Raw genomic sequence first — 15,583 nt, forward strand, 5'->3', positions numbered from 1 at the left:
TGTAAATCTCCATTGGCCAACATGAATCAGCCATATTCTGAGCATGTGAAATGTGCTAACAAAACTGAGGAAGGGAACTTTTCATTTTCGTTCAAGTAGTCAACGTGAGGCTAGTGCTAGTGACTACCACCTTGGGCAGTGCAGGTGTAGACAGACATAGTTTGAATCAAGCCCTGAAACTTAATAGCCCTAACCCTCCAGGAATGGGGACAGGAACTGCACCTAAATCAATCACAGGGTTGCTGTGAAGAGTAAGTGACCTCAGGAGGCCTTAGGTAAAGCACTTAGCACAGAGCCTGGCACGTAGTGATCTAGAGTTGGGAAGATCAGCACTGGTGTGCATGTCCAGACCCTGCCCAAGAGACTGGGGCCTGGCCTCTGACTTCAGAACCCTGTCAGACCACCTCCACAGCCTCGCACCTGTGCGGTACAGCCCACTCTGGTCTGAGTGCAGGCTCATCATGTCACCATCTGGTTTTAAACTGACTTCCAACTAGTTCTGCTGACTTCTGAGGGTCCATTCTGTTTTTTCTTATCAACAGATTGGCAGGCTTGTTTGTCCAGCCCTTGTGAGTGAGGTTAATGTGACTCAGTCTCTGGAGCATACCGGAGCATGAGTCTGAGTCTGGGCCACCACCTTGCCCCGGCCCTCCTCCAGTGTGCTCAGCTGAGGTCACACTCTGCTGGGAGGCCAACTCCAACCTGATTGACCGGGATTTCCAGCTGCTGCTGAAAATGTGTTGGGAGGAAGGGCAGGAGGGGGTGGTGCCCTGACTCTAGGCCAGGACGTTTGTTGTTTCTGAATAGGCACCATTCAGTCTGGCTTCACTGTTGAGAAGATGACACTTTATTCTGTCCTCTGTGGAAACAAAAGCTGCTCCTCTGAGCACTGACCTACATAAATTTTCATCCCGTCTCCAGCCTCCTCAGGCCAAGCAACTGGACAGAGCAGCAGAACAGGGCTCTCCCCTCAGGATTTTGCCAACGGACACAGACACTGCCCTTTTGCCTGGCTGTTCTCTCACTCAGGGTGTGCCGCACAGCAGAGTGGGGAGTCTCAGTCATGAGCTCAGCCCCTCAGCCCCTCCCTGCCTCGCTGGGTGTGTTGTCTTCGGTTCACTGTACAAGGTGTTTATTTCCTTCCAGTCTTTCCGACACAATTTTTCTTTGCTGCTGAGGTTAGATGTGATTTTGTATCCATGTATTTCCACAGACCGTAATCAACATCATCTTAGACCTCCCCAGCAGAGTGCTGGAGGCCTGCCCTCCTCTGAGCCTTTGTTTACTTGCTGCTGGTTGGCAGCAGACAAGAGGTCATCCAGGGTGCTGAACAGGTCAGCTGCCCAGAACAATGAGGACAAAGTGCTATGGCTCAGCCTCGAGGCTTTATGCCCTTTTGGCAAGATTTCTTCTTTCCTCAGTCACAGGGCAGATCTGCACTAATCCAGCTCTCCCAAAGGCGGCCTACTCAGGGGTCCCCTCCCCTGGACACCTGGTCAGGCAGGCGTACAGACCTGCACAGACAGGGCACTCTGCCCTCGATGCTGGGCCAACCTCTGAGCCACACTCCAGCCACCACAGCTGTATCCACAAGCTACTGTCCATCTCCCAGGGTCACCTGAAGACTTAACTAGGCACCCTGGCTGTCCTTAGATTCCTTTCTACCCACATCTTTAAGGTCTGCCTCTACCAAATCAGTGTCCCATGCCTGAACTCACTTGCGTTTTCCTATTTGGACTTAGGATTGGTCCTTTTTCCTACCCAGGTCCCATCCTCTTCTAGGCTCTTCCATGACCAAGGCCACATGGCCCAAGCATCTCCAAAAATAATGCAGTCTCTCAAGAGCATGCCTGTGTGCCTGGGATTAGCCTGTGGTTTGTCAGCTCATGTCAGTCTTAACTGTCAGACCTCTGGTATCCTCACACCAGATCAGACAGGCATCTATACTGAAACTTTATTACAAAGTTATAAAGCAGAGCTCTGTAACAAAAAATACACATTTGGGTTTGCTCTTAACACCCAAGTAAGTCTGAGAAAATCTTAACATAAGCCACTTGAAATAACACATTCACATCCAAAAGATTTCAACAAATTTATACATTTTATATTGAGCACTAATTCCTGTACAGCTTATTCTTACTAGTTTGGATCCAGCTATTCCAATGTATTATGAACCAGTCAGCTGTCCATGTCTTTTAAAACAAGTCTCAACTGAAACCTCAGAACAGTCACAGCAAAAGCCATGGAATAATGGAAGAATTAGATGTTTCCATGATAATTAAGACCAAGGACCTATGAGGAGCAGGAGAGAATATTCAAGGATAAAAGTCAAGTTTTCTACCTAGGTTAGATAGTAACTGAAATGGGATCTTAGAATTCCCAACTTTTACTTGGTGTAGGAATAAAGAAGATACAAAAAAAGTGGGGGGAGGTGTTTGCCACCTTTTTTTCGTAAATGGAAACCACCAAAAGAGGTTAGAAGACTTCAAGGCAAGTTCTTTCTCCAAAATGAGTAAATGACATCAGTTCTAATTCTTACTGAGGTTACAGACCAACCATCAGGATATTATTAACTCATGTCTAAGAGGGAAGTTGGGAGGTAGGGAGAGGTAAGGCCTCAGCAGAGAAAGCAAGTTTTAAGTAGGGAGACAGCCAGCTTCTGCCCTGAAGTTATTGCTAGGTTGTAACTGAGCTGCATACATGTAGACCTGTTTCACAGTGGAATTGAGGAGTAGCTGAATCCTTTGTTAAACTGGTAGGCACTGTAAACTGTAGTATTTACTGTCCAGCAGAAAGATGAAAGACGATGTCTTTATAGGGAAATTTCTTGACTCCCCCAGTTCCTACAAAGGCTGTAGCTCAGAATCAAATCACCCAGTATAATGTCAAGGTAAGTGGTCCAGTGTTCAGCTGACAACCACTTTAAAATTATTTCACTCCCCCAAAAGAGATTAGTGGTTGACAGAAAGCATTAAACATGTCTGTACCAATAAACAGGTCCTCTTAGAGGTTTCCCACTGCTTTCAAAGTCATGACTGGTTCTTCCAGTCTGAGAGATCTTGGCTGCATGGGGTGGGGGTGGGGGGACTGCCAAGGCCTTCGGGTGTTCAAGGGTTTGCATAGCTCGCCCAGTAGTGACGGCAGCACACACCGCTCTTCTGATAGTACACAGTACGTACGTTTGTGCTTGGTTAAGCTTCTCCGGCAAACTTAAGCTCTTCCAGTGGTGAAAAGACACTAAGAGGGCTCGAGAACATCACCTGTTCGTTGCACGGCCCTTCCTAAAGGGCCTAGAGAATGCTTCTTCCTGACCTGCCCCTAAATCAGCAGGTTGAGAAAGGAAATGGGAGTAGGGAGTCCCCACCAACCTGGGGAACTAAGACTTCCAGCTGTCTGCTCAAGGGCTGAATCCAGCCTCGTTCAGTACCTTCTGATACCTCTTAGGTGCTCTGTCTTACATGCTCAGTCTCTGGGAGCTTCATGAGAAGTCTAGCTAGAGAAGCGTGAGGCTCTCTCTCTCTGTTCCTTCAGTGAGACCATGTTTAAAACCTCCATGGGAAAGAGGGATCTCACGCTCAGGGGAAAGTGGTTTAAGGCTGGCTGCTGGACAAGGCAAAGCCAAGCAGAAAGCCATTGCTTCCACCCAATGCTTTCCCTTTTCTCATAAACTAAAATTAAGGATGGCACAAAGTCAGGCCCCAAGAGAAGCAGCAGAGATGATCCACGCACCATCTCGCGCACAGAGACTGGAATTTCCCAGCAGTTTGAAAGCCAGATGCTTTGTTGACTGCCAAGGTCAGGTCAAGAGACTGATAGCTTCCAATCCCAGCACTTAAGGAAGCAACTCTTAATGACTTCAAATTTTTTCCATAGCATTTGTGTTTCATTTCTCGCCAGAAATGAGTTTACTGGGCCAAATTCTGTCCTAAGGAGGATCACTATTGGTCTGGGAAGCTAACATCTTTTTGGTCTGAAGAAACACATGGATTTTAGGTAATGTAGCAAGAGACTTTAGCAAAGGTCGGTTAAAGCACAGAAAGCCAGAGGGACCAGAAATGAATCCAGATGTGCTGGGGAAGAAGAGAGCCATTTCCACCAGGACTTCCGATGGGTGGAACAGAGACACGCAGTTCAGGGGGATAGGTGGGCTACAGGAGGAAGGGTGAAACTGTTTAGGTTCTCAGAGGAAGGGAGGAAGATACGGTCCAAATTCCAGAAAGTCCTCTCTTCATTAGTTACCATCATCACCCCAAGATCGCTGAAACAGGGACTTGCCTGTGCGATCTGTGCATGCCCAGAGGTGACACAGCATCTTGCTTGCCCTGGTCTTGGGAACACTGCAGATTTTCTTGTTAGGCTGCCCCCCTGCAAGCTGGCCAACTGTGGGCCCAGACACCTCGAGCTATGTCCCTGTAAGGCACTGAAGAAGCTGGTACAAGCCCTCAGGATCGGAAGACGTGCACGGCTCGGATCACGTACTGCCGGCAGATGGGACACTCGTTCATGCGCTTGCCACACTTGGTACAGGTGACCATGTGGCCGCACTCCAGCAGAACACAGTCGATGGGCGAGTCCATGCAGATCCGACACAGGTTCTCCTCCAGGCTGGATGGCACTGCTCCCCCTGGACACACACAGCAGAAAGGGGGTATAGAGGAAAGTAAGAAGACTGTCTAAGTGTACGGGGTTGGGGGACAGGGGGAGAACAGGCACACTGGGAAAAGCCCCCCCAAATCCACATACTTCACTCAAACTGAACTCCAAGAAAACTTTTCCCCAGTAGTTAATTTCACTTCTTTGTTTAATCTGCACCTCTATAGGTCAGGCTATAGATCTGAAGAGTCAAGTACTTGTAGACCAAAGACGTCCCCAGAACATGAGAACTAAATAAGGCAAAGTCCTCAAAGCTTAAAAGAAATAATTTTCAGACAACTGAGGCTGTAATACAGCCAGTGAGTGGCACTTAGGGACTTAATACTCTGAGGCAGAACATGATGAAAAGATAAAACTGGTTCAGAAAAGTTTAGATATAAATGGAGCTGTAATGAATGGCTCACTAAGGATCATGAGGCTTATATGTAAACATATCCCCAATTTAATAAAGCCAAGGATCACAGGAGCCCCTGGGCCATGCCACAGACGACCCCCAGGCTTCCTCTGAGGAGATGTCGTGGTGCAAGAACCCGGCAGAGATTATGGATCCCTCTTCTCTGCTCCCCACACACAGCTTTATTCATACTCTCATGACTGCTCATCACACTGCATGAGAATTTTTCAGTTTGCCTATTTGTCTCCCTACTACACTATGGGCCCCTAAATTCAACAAATGCAATCAATTTCTATAATAATGTACTAAGCATCTGCTATGTGCTCTGAGGTCTGATTTTCATCTTTGAACCCCTGCAACCAGTCACATGGTAGGTGCTCTCTAAATGTCTGACAAATGAACATCTCCCAAGGGAATGATAACAGCCCACATTTATTGCAAGCTTACAGGTGCTAGCAGGGTCCTAAATGCTTTGCATGTTTTAACTCATTGGATCCTCACAAAAACTATGAAGCAGGTACTCTTGTTACTCATTTTATAGATGAGGCAACTGAGACCAAAGGGTTAAGTGGCTTGCCCAAGGGTTCAAATCCAGGCAGGCGGACTTCTGGGCAAGGGGCCTGAGGGCAGGGACTGCCAATAGAGTATTAACTGCTCAGTGCACAGTTCTCGACAAGGCTAACTGGCTTGTGCAAGTGGCAAGATACAGTGGGCATGACCAGCATCCTAGGTTAGCTGCAGGAACAGAAAAACCTTCACTTCCCCAAAGCCAACCATCCCCAGCATGTTTTAAATGGTAGCCTGAACCAGGTAGCTATAAACAGGCAACTGGCCCCATACCAGCCACCTCTGCGGTTCCACAGGGAATTCTCTCACACTCCATTGCCTCTGCACTTTCTTTTCCTGTTCCCTGGACTATTCAAAAAGTCAAGAAGCACTTGAGGAAGGCTGGCTGTAAGAGGTAGTGAAATCTATTTACCCCTTTGAGGAGCTGTTGGCCCTAACAGGGAAGGTTTGGAAACAACTGAACTATATAAATACCTAAGATGAGCTGGAGTAATTTATAGAATTTCATTACTGATTATTTCTATCAGGATTAACAAATTCATCAACTCAGTTGCCAGCATTCTTCCAAGGAATCAGAAAAAGAAAGACACCAAGTGGATTGGCCAGATCTTGGTATCAGATGAGGGAGTCAGTTTAGAACTCCAAATGATTTGGGGGAGTTCAACTCTTGAGAATTTATCAGCCAGAAGACTGTGCCCCATTCTGAACTGTATGATTGTGAGCTCTTCCCCAAGAAAGGATGTTCTCAGAGTAGTGCAGGGACCTGCAAAGCACTTTAAAACTTTTTCAGAAGACTCTCCAAACTTGTTATTTAGTAAAACAGCCATGTAGCCTTTAGGCTTTCAAAAAGGTCTAGCATGTTTTAGAATGATTTGGATCTGCAGTCAAGATTCCTGCAGTGTGTTCTGGAGGTGCCCAAAGGCCCAGTGGTGGTCTTTAACACATGGGTGAGTTTGTGGCAGCTGAGCGCCGATCTATCCCCAGAGCAGTTCTAACCACTACCCAGCCCTGTACAAACAAGGCTGTCAGGTCACCACCCTTTTTTTTTTTTTTTTTTTTTTGGCCACACCGCGAGGCATGTGGGATCTTCGTTCCCGACCTGGGATCGAACCTGCACCCCCTGCAGTGGAAGCTCAGAGTCCTAACCACTGGACCACCAGGGAAGTTCCCACCACTCTTTCTTTTTAGTTGGTACCAGAAGCTGAGAAACATCCCAAGTGATTTCCCTGAAGGTGTACACAGAAACCCTTCCCACTCAGACCAAAATGGAGTGAAAACTATAGGGGAGGGAGTGCCTTAGCCCCAGGAGTGTGGGAAATGCACCGGATGTGCCACATGCCACCACTTGCTTTGCTGAATATTTTACAAATGCTGGCTTCTGAGCTCTGACAACCCAGAGGCATGCAGATCAGGCTGCCCCTAGGTGTCCTGCCACTCTTGTCCCTTCACGGGGACAGGGATGAGAATTTCCAGAGATGCTGAAAAGCCTTGGTTCCCAGTGAATTCCCCCACACCCTCTCTGGACGCTGACATGAATTCTTAGACTGATAACAGGAATCACGGCTGAAGGAGGGGAAGGACAGAAGAGCTAAGAACCTAAGCCTGTTCCCAAACAGGAACAACTACATACCGTTTTGGTCTTCAGCACCACACGCTGGAAAGGAAAGAGAAAGAAGGCGTCTGAATATGTGACGGCACGAGGAAAGTCTCCAGCCACCCTGCCTTCACTTCCGAACTCTGACTGCTCACCTGCTGGGAACCAGGCCGGCCAAGAGCCCAGACAGAACACCCGCCCTCCTCACTCCCCCTACATGCGGAGGACTCACACACAGCTCCTGCCGGGGTGTCTGGTCTAGTCTTAGAAAGAGAGATTCCACTGCTTTGCCATGAACAAAACTGCCAAGCAGGAAGGATACTGCATAAGCACAGTGTCCTTTTCTGATGCTTCTGAAGCCAGCACTAAGTCAAGAAAGGAGGAACAGTCTGATCCAGTCAGCCAGGGAGTCGGGATGCAGCCCCCCGGCGGAGCCATCTCCTAGTCCCAGGTCCTCGCCACTCTAGGGAGGTTCTGGGGACGATCCCAAAGGGGAGAGTCTGTGATCAGGTGACCAGTCAGATGTCCCCTAACTCTGACGAATCTGAGCTTCTGGGAGAGGAGAGCCCCAAATCCGACTTCAACCACTGTTAGCAGGCAAGGAGTCAAAACGACCTGCAGGACCAAATCAGCGGGGGAGGGGTTGTTGGGGGGCAGGGGGCGGGGGTAGGTTCTGGGTGAAGTCACTTCAGGAAATGCAGAGTTCCACACGGCTCAACTCCTCTCTCTTCTGCAGGACTTCTCTGCCTTTACTGTTCCATTATTCATCCACCATGAATCAGCAGCAGGGACATAAAGTTTCTTTTTTTTTTTTTTCCAAACTCATCTGAGCACAGACCTTGATATTTTACTGGGCATCGCTGAAAATGATACCATGCTTTGGGAAATGAACAGCCCAAGTGCAGGCAGGACACAGTGTTCTTGCACCGTGTGTGCAAAGAAGGAGTACTGGTAAAGGCAGTAGTCAGTATGGCAGGGGTGACGTGTGTGGGGAAAGGCCACGGACTTGGACCAGGAAATCCTCAGTTCAAATCTGGGCTCTACAATAAAAGGAAGACACTAATAACGCCTATTTCACAGGCTGCCCTGAGGAGTAAATACCCAATCCCAGCCCTCAACTCCAAAGGACAGCTATTATTAGAGGCTGCAGATGTGTAAGGTGACTCCTTCCTGGGCTAAAAGCAGGGAAATTTAGTCAGGTCGATGTCGACTCTCAAGAGAGACAGCTAACACTCTGGAACTCCGTGCAGCTGTCACCCAGGCGGCCCCTCACCCAGGTGCTGTAGCCCCTTCTGATCCTTGTACAGCCGCGTCACCCTCTCCATCAGCTCCCACTTCTCACAGCAGCCCTTGTAGTTGACGAAGTTGCGAGCCAGGATCTCTTTGAGCTGCCGCACGGTTAGACCTTCAATGTCCTCCAGGTCGGTCAGGTCAGACAGAGAGGCCCTCCGGCCTGGGACGAAGCTGTCCTCTGAGTCAACAGACTGCAAAGGCAAAGATGAGATCGGTGGGCTCAGCTCCCCCAACCCAGGCTCTCCCTCCCAGGACCCCAGAGCACTCATCACCCCGTGCTTTTGGTGACTGGCCTCAAGAGGAGTAGGAACAGGAGTAGTAGCTGGCATGGCGCCCTGCATCGCAAGAGAGACCGCGGTGTCTTCCCAACCCGAGCCCTGTGCTCAGGCGCAGCCGGCCCGACCCGCCCAGCAGCATGACCCAGTAGAAGGAGCTGCAGTCTGAGGCAGGTGGCCCTGGCTTTGAATCTGATTCCTCCGCTGATTAGTACTGAATAGTATCAGGCAAGTGGCTCACCTCTCGGAGCCCAACTGCCCCTCCATGAAGAAGAGGCAGCAGACCTGCCCCACAGGGTTGCTGTGATGACTAAACGCAGCAGCAGAAACTACTGAGAATGGTGTTGGTCCTTCTCCCCCGGAGACAGTTCTGCTTTCCCACGAAGGAGCCCACCTCCTGGTCAAGCATCCTCTCTATGCACCCGTGACAATAGCTCCACGGCCCCGATGGCTGTGCCCCCCTGTGCACTGGGCCCGCCACGGCTGAGGCCTGAACTCCCTCCCATCTTTCCTCCTGACTATCTGACTTCCTTCCCCTAACAATGGCTACTGTGTGCTAGAAGCAGATGAAAAGAACAAGATTTGCACAGCGGCACCGGGAGCCTGCCCTCTGGCAGCTCTTAGAAAGTCAAGAGACTGGAAACTAATGGGCCATGTGGCTCCCCAGTCTCCACTGTGACTCACAACTCCACACGAACACACTGACAGCCACAAAGGTTAATCTGGAATGCTAACACTAAACTCCACCCCTGAAAACAGAATTTCAGAAGGACTATCATCACACACTGATTCTCCTCTCTCCACTTTGAGTCTGCCAAGAGGTTCCTAATAACATCCTAAGAATGCCAGTGAAAGAGCAAAGGCAAAGGCACAGACCCAAGCAGGGGCCCCACCTGCGTCTCATCCTCAGCAGGTGCTCTGGCTGTGCTCTCCAGGTAGACGGGTTCCTCTTGGTCCTGAGACACATGGCCATTGGCCTGTGGGAAGAAAAAGGTGCCATCACATCCACAGAGATGTCCCAGGGATAGCATGGGCCTCTTGCCAGCTCACACCATATCCAAAACGCATTCCCATCTCCCCCGGAAATCTGGAGTCTCGCATAACAGCACTACAAAAGCCTGCTCTTTAACACTGACTTTGTCAGGCAGGGAAGCAATAGAAATAAATTTCAACTCTAGAACAAGATGCATTAATTCTGCCCACCACCAGGACGGCATTAACCGCCACTCACCGTCAATTTAGTCTGTTTGAACACTCCGAGTGAAAGGAAGATAACACGTCCACTCCTGTGAGGGACCGCTGTCAAGTTTTTTCCTGATACTGACCCCAAACTACCCTCCCGACAACTTCTGCCCACCGTCCCTGGTTCTGCCCCCAGACCAATGCCAACTATTTTCTTCCCAGCTGTTCATATCACAGCTTCCCTTCCTCCACACAAAATCTCCCCCACTTCCTCATCTGGCCTGGATGAGACAAAGTTTCCAGACCCTCACCACCCTACCCCTCTCTTCTGGCTAGTTGCTGCTCTCACATTCTAGAAATAGGCTCCAACCAGCAGGGCACACTATTACTGAGAGCTGTCTTGAAACCTGGTCAAAAATTATTATTAGCCTGAGACTATTTAAGACAAACGCCTGTGCTTAAGAAGTTTCATTCTGCTTAGAATTCTAACTTCTCAAAAGGTTCCTCCTAGATACTCCTTCAGGTTTTGCCACAGAGTAGTCAGAACTGTGAGCCTCCTAATCCCATCACCACTGAAGCCACAAATCCCTTAACTAGATCCTCTTCACCCACTGCTCCCAACAGGCAAAGGGCCTGGTGTGAGCCCAGAGCAAAGAGGTGTCTGAGCTCACAGGCCTTTTCCACTGGTCTCAGTAAAAGAAACCAGTCACTCACTGCCTCTAGCCGCTCATCTCAGATTAGGATGCATAATACGGAGCTAATTAATAACAGGCAAGCGGGCTTCCCTGGTGGCGCAGTGGTTGAGAGTCCGCCTGCCGATGCAGGGGACATGGGCTCGTGCCCCGGTCCGGGAAGATCCCACATGCCGCAGAGCGGCTGGGCCCGTGAGCCATGGCCACTGGGCCCGCACGTCCGGAGCCTGTGCTCCACAACGGGAGAGGCCACAACAGTGAGAGGCCCGCATACTGCAAAAAAAAAAAAAAAAAAAAAAAAAAAAGGAACAGGCAAGCAACTACAGTGGCAATGAAGAGTAGAAATAACCATCACCACCAAAAATGCCAAGGGACGATACAACCCCACATATAGTACACATGTACGGAGATGCATCCAAAACAACGTCTAGTTTTCTCTTAGATTTACGTCGGTGTAGTACACACTGGCCTCCTGGTGTCACCTTGGAGTTACAAAAAGTCTTTCAGAGCCTAACCTCATCCTAAGTAGACAGCTTCTTGTATGTCCTTTCTTTTCCAGGAAAGAGAAACTAGATCTCATGCTGCAAAGTATGCTCCTGTATGCTCCAGTTTGCCCACTGGCTAAACCAAAATCTACAATGAATATGTGTGCACAGTTGTGCTTATTCCACACACTTTCTTCACCAGCAACTACTGCCAGGACATTAAAGGTACAGGAAAGGGCCCTGGTAGGGTGAATGGTATAAGCAGATTTGCATTCTGGGTGCAGTTCGCTGTAGAATCGTTGGGCAGCCACGCACAAGTTACTTTGCTTCCCCTGTTTTTCTGGCTGACAAAATGCAGACCTCACCAGAACAGGGGATGTGAGCTGACCTGAAGGCCCTCTGAAAACATCAGAGAAGTACCCAATGAGATCCGGTACACAGTGTCTCCTGTGGGTGCAGTCTGGAAACTTCTGATTAATGAAAGGAAGCTTAAAACCGACTCCTTTCATTGGAAAAGCCACCTGAAGGTTCTTGAGGGAAAAAAAAAAATCCCTCAAGGCACTCTCCTGGCTCCCCATAAACACAGCGAAAACACTTAGTCAAGCAAAGGGAGGAAGTCAAAGCAGGAGCCCAAACCTGTCCAGCAGACAGAGCCAGAGCTGAGGGAAGAGTTAAACTCCAGAGCGCACTGGGGAGAAAGCAGGCTCAAGCCAACAAGGGAGCTGCTGAGTTTCCTGAAGGTAAAGCATGCTATCACAGTGGCCTTTATGCCTCAGTGCTCGTCAGAGCTGAATCAGGGGGCCCCATCCTGGCAAAGGAAGTGATCATAAACAAGAGGTAGCAGCCATCCACATCCTGTGTGGGAACTGACAACACTGGCACGTGCCTGCTCTAGGCGGCTCAAAGCCCTTTAGGCGTGAGATCACGCTAGTCTGTCCTCCCAACATCCTGGCAAGAGCAAAAGTGGTCTGGATTACTAACCCCATTTCATTGTTATAGGCTCAAACCTCACCCAAACTGACCCAAGAGTCAGTGACAAACTGGATGTGGAAAACGGATTTCTTAGGTCCTAATCCTCCCACTATTGCCCAAGCCATGTAAGTAAAAGGCTCACTAAGGCACCTACGTATGTCTACGGGACGCCATCATGCCTTACACAACGGTGAGGTCCACCTGCATCACTCTAATCCAATAGTTGGTTTCTGCATCTACCTTCCCCCTTAGAGGGGCTTTCTCAGCACAGAAGCAATGTGTTACTCATTTCTGTACTTTTCATGCCTGGTTCATGTTTCAGTCGATGTGCTGCTCTGAGCTTACCATTCCCAGGCCCCACTAGGATGCTGGTAAGGCTGCTTACTGTTCAACAGCCCACCAACCACTGCCCCACCCAGACAGAGGCTGGCAAGAGAAGCAGCGCCCTTGTCCTAGTCACAGTGTTTCCCCACTCTCCCTTCCCTCTACATGTTCCTTTTCTTCCTTTGTGCCTTGTGACGGTCACTGAGGAACGGAGTTCCCCATCCGGCCAAGGAAGACCACAACAAAGGTGAGTAAGTAGGAGGGCAATTTGAACAGAACTAAACACAAAGAATACCAGTGAGTTTTCTCAAAATATTTCTGGAAAAATGAATTTTTAAAAACTCTCTAACTGGGATATGTATATATTAAAAACAAACAAAAGGCCTTCCCTGGTGGCACAGTGGTTGAGAGTCCACCTGCCAGTGCAGGGCACACAGGTTCGAGCCCTGGTCCAGGAGGATCCCACATGCCATGGAGCAGCTGGGCCCGTGAGCCATGGCCACTAAGCCTGCACTCTCTAGAGCCCGCAAGCCACAGCTGCTGAGCCCACACGCCACAACTACTGAGGCCCACGTGCCTGGAGCCTGTGCTCCGTGACGGGAGAGGCCACTGCAGTGAGAGGCCCGCGCACTGCGGTGAAGAGTAAGTAGCCCCCGCTCGCCTCAACTAGAGAAAGCCCGCACGCAGCAACGAAGACCCAACGCAGCCAAAAAAAAAAAATGAATAAATAAAATAAAATAAAAAATTAAAACAAACAAACAAAAAACACAAACACCCAGTATCGTGCATCAATATCCCTGAAAAAAGCCAAAACGTGAGTTGGATGTCCAGAAAACATCATCCCTCATCAGTAAGCAGAAAGGCATCACATAATCCGGACACTTAACCTTGCCCCACTCCCACGGTACAGGCGGGAGAGGAAAACGAGCCCTCCAACTGGCAGAGATGGTGTGGCTGCAAATGGGCCCGTACCTGCTGCCGGTCCCGAGCCTGGGCTGGGGGTGAAGAAGGGAGGCCGGGTGAGGTAGGAGGTATCGTGCTGGTGTGAGGCTGGGTCAGGAAGGCCTGCTGCTCGGGGGAGTCCGGGGACAGGCTGGGGGCATGAGTCCTGCCCTCCTGGGAGATTACAGGCTGCTGGCCAAGCACCAAGAACACCAGCTCCTCTTTCTCCCGGCACATGTCGGTAGAGATGTCATGGAGGCTGAGATAGTCCCTCAGGTCCTTCACCTTCATCTTCATGAGCTCCTCCCGCTGAAAGGCTGTGGCTCGGAAACGCTGGCAGAGAAGGCAGAGGCGGGGCCCGCTCCCCACTTGGCTCGAACAGGCCACGCAGAAATTCTTCTTACAGTCCAAGCAGGTCTGCTGCTTAGAGCAAGAGGCAGAGGAAACCACGTCAGACAGTGAGAACAAGACAGTGCGATGGGAGCTGGGCGAGACTCCCCCATCACTCTTACTTTTACTGAGCTCCTCCTCTCCCTGCGCGTGCAGGCTACCTTGCAGATTTCAGGGTAAGAGCCACTTGGAGGTGGCGCAGCCCCTGTAGGCATCATGTATCCACATACAGGACACTACGTGGAGTGTTCCGTCGGAGGCTTACTTTATTCATTTTACTGGTAGAGAAATGGAGGCTATTAATTAAGACTACCAGCTTCAGGATAAAAAAAACCCGCATTTTCATTGTCTCCCTCCTCCATTTCTTGTGGCATCACCTTGGGGGTCTAACTCAGCCTCTCTGGGCCTCAGTTTCCTCATCTGTAAAGCAAGGCGATAACAGCAACTGCCTCATATGATTGTTGTAAAGTTAAGAGATAATGCATTTAGTATATCTGACACATGAGTCTTCAATAAGTTCAGTGTTTTAATTATTCTTGCTAGGAAATACAAGCCAATGATAAGAGTCAAGATTCGAATCCTGAACTATGATTCTTTCTACTTTATTGCTGAGATAAGAAAGCAAATGCATAAAGGTTATGGTGGTGACTGTTGTTACTATTAATGTTATCCATTAAATCATTGAGGGGCCACTATGTGCTAGAGCTAGATTTGGCTTGTCATTTAATTCTCAAAGCAACCCCGCAAAGTAGGTATCCGCGTACTTCCCTGCTTTACAGACCAAGCATCTGAGGCCTAGAGAGATTAAATCCCATCCTAAAGGGCAGGCAGTAAAGAGTAGAGCTGGGATTCTCACTTGAGGTCTGAGTTTGGTGCCCACAGTCATGCTCACATTGCCTAACTCAGCCCCAGGCGAGCCTACAGCTGGGCTGAGTCAAGGGCCTGGCTCTCCATCTCCCAACTGCCAACCCCGTGCCCCGTCTGCAGAGGCTGAGGCCCAGGCCCACCCCCACCCCAGGAAGGCCCACTCAGAGTGCTGGGAACTCAGTGGTGCCTGAGAGCCTACCCAGGACAAATATTTAGTCAGCTCCAGGAGGCCCTCTGGACGTGATTAGGGAGCTCTCATCTGTGAAAGTACAGGGTGTCTCAGATGGGCGACGAGAGCGCCTGGAAGGCAAGCTGGTACCGCCTGGCAGCAGCTCCTCCCAGGATCGCAGACAACACAACTCATGAAGGCTTGCTCAGCTCACAGGAAGCAAATCCTCAGCCTCTCGCCCCGCAGGCTGACCGAGCACGGTGACATCTGACTGAGGCCTGTTCCAGCCACCAGCAGGCCACATGCCACCAGACGGGTAATCCCTGGGCCCACGGGGCTGGTCCCGGAGGGCGCCCTCACTCATCCTTTAGAGAAATTAAAAACTTTTCATCCTGTGGTGACTTAAGTATTAACCTAAAGATTTCCGCTCCCTCTTTTCTAAGTATAGAAAGTTATTCAAGCTAACAAGAATGCCCAGGAGACTGAGATTCCCAGAGTCGAAATCACAGATACTCTTGTGTGGCACTGAAGTAAAAGTCTGCATAGCTGACATCGTTATAGTTCGTTTTCTCTAAGTGTCATTCGTGCAGTAAAGGAAAACAAGCATAATGCTTACCATCGTTTTGACTAGTGATACTTAGAAGCTGGGGAAGGACACATATCAAGCTCCCTTATTCTCTACACAGTTATAACCAGACAATAAAATGTTCAGCGACTGACTGGAAAGGACGCATGGCTGCACTCGCTTCATAAGGGTTCTGGGACCAGTAGCCACTCAAGTAGA

The 15,583-nt window shown here is 49.6% G+C and overlaps 1 protein-coding gene across 2 annotated transcripts in view; it reads right to left on the reverse strand.

Moving 5' to 3' along the window:
- Window positions 1-1,654: 1,654 nt before the first annotated feature.
- RFFL (ring finger and FYVE like domain containing E3 ubiquitin protein ligase) overlaps window positions 1,655-15,583 on the reverse strand; it is a 46,404-nt gene continuing 32,475 nt past the window's right edge. Inside the window, exons 3-7 of one of the 2 annotated variants that reach the window (XM_082679156.1) lie at window positions 13,659-13,793; window positions 9,670-9,753; window positions 8,482-8,692; window positions 7,245-7,268; window positions 1,655-4,624 (exon numbers count right to left, since the gene is read on the reverse strand). In XM_082679156.1, coding sequence (XP_082535282.1) covers window positions 4,443-4,624; window positions 7,245-7,268; window positions 8,482-8,692; window positions 9,670-9,753; window positions 13,659-13,793 — 636 coding nt within the window. In that variant the 3' untranslated portion in view covers window positions 1,655-4,442. Of the gene's footprint in view, window positions 4,625-7,244; window positions 7,269-8,481; window positions 8,693-9,669; window positions 9,754-13,403; window positions 13,794-15,583 lie in introns of both variants that reach the window. The other variant, XM_082679155.1, reaches the window with a different exon arrangement.

This window comes from Grampus griseus (genome assembly GCF_964374135.1).
Source record: "Grampus griseus genome assembly, chromosome: 20".
NCBI classification, from domain to species: Eukaryota; Metazoa; Chordata; class Mammalia; order Artiodactyla; family Delphinidae; genus Grampus; species Grampus griseus.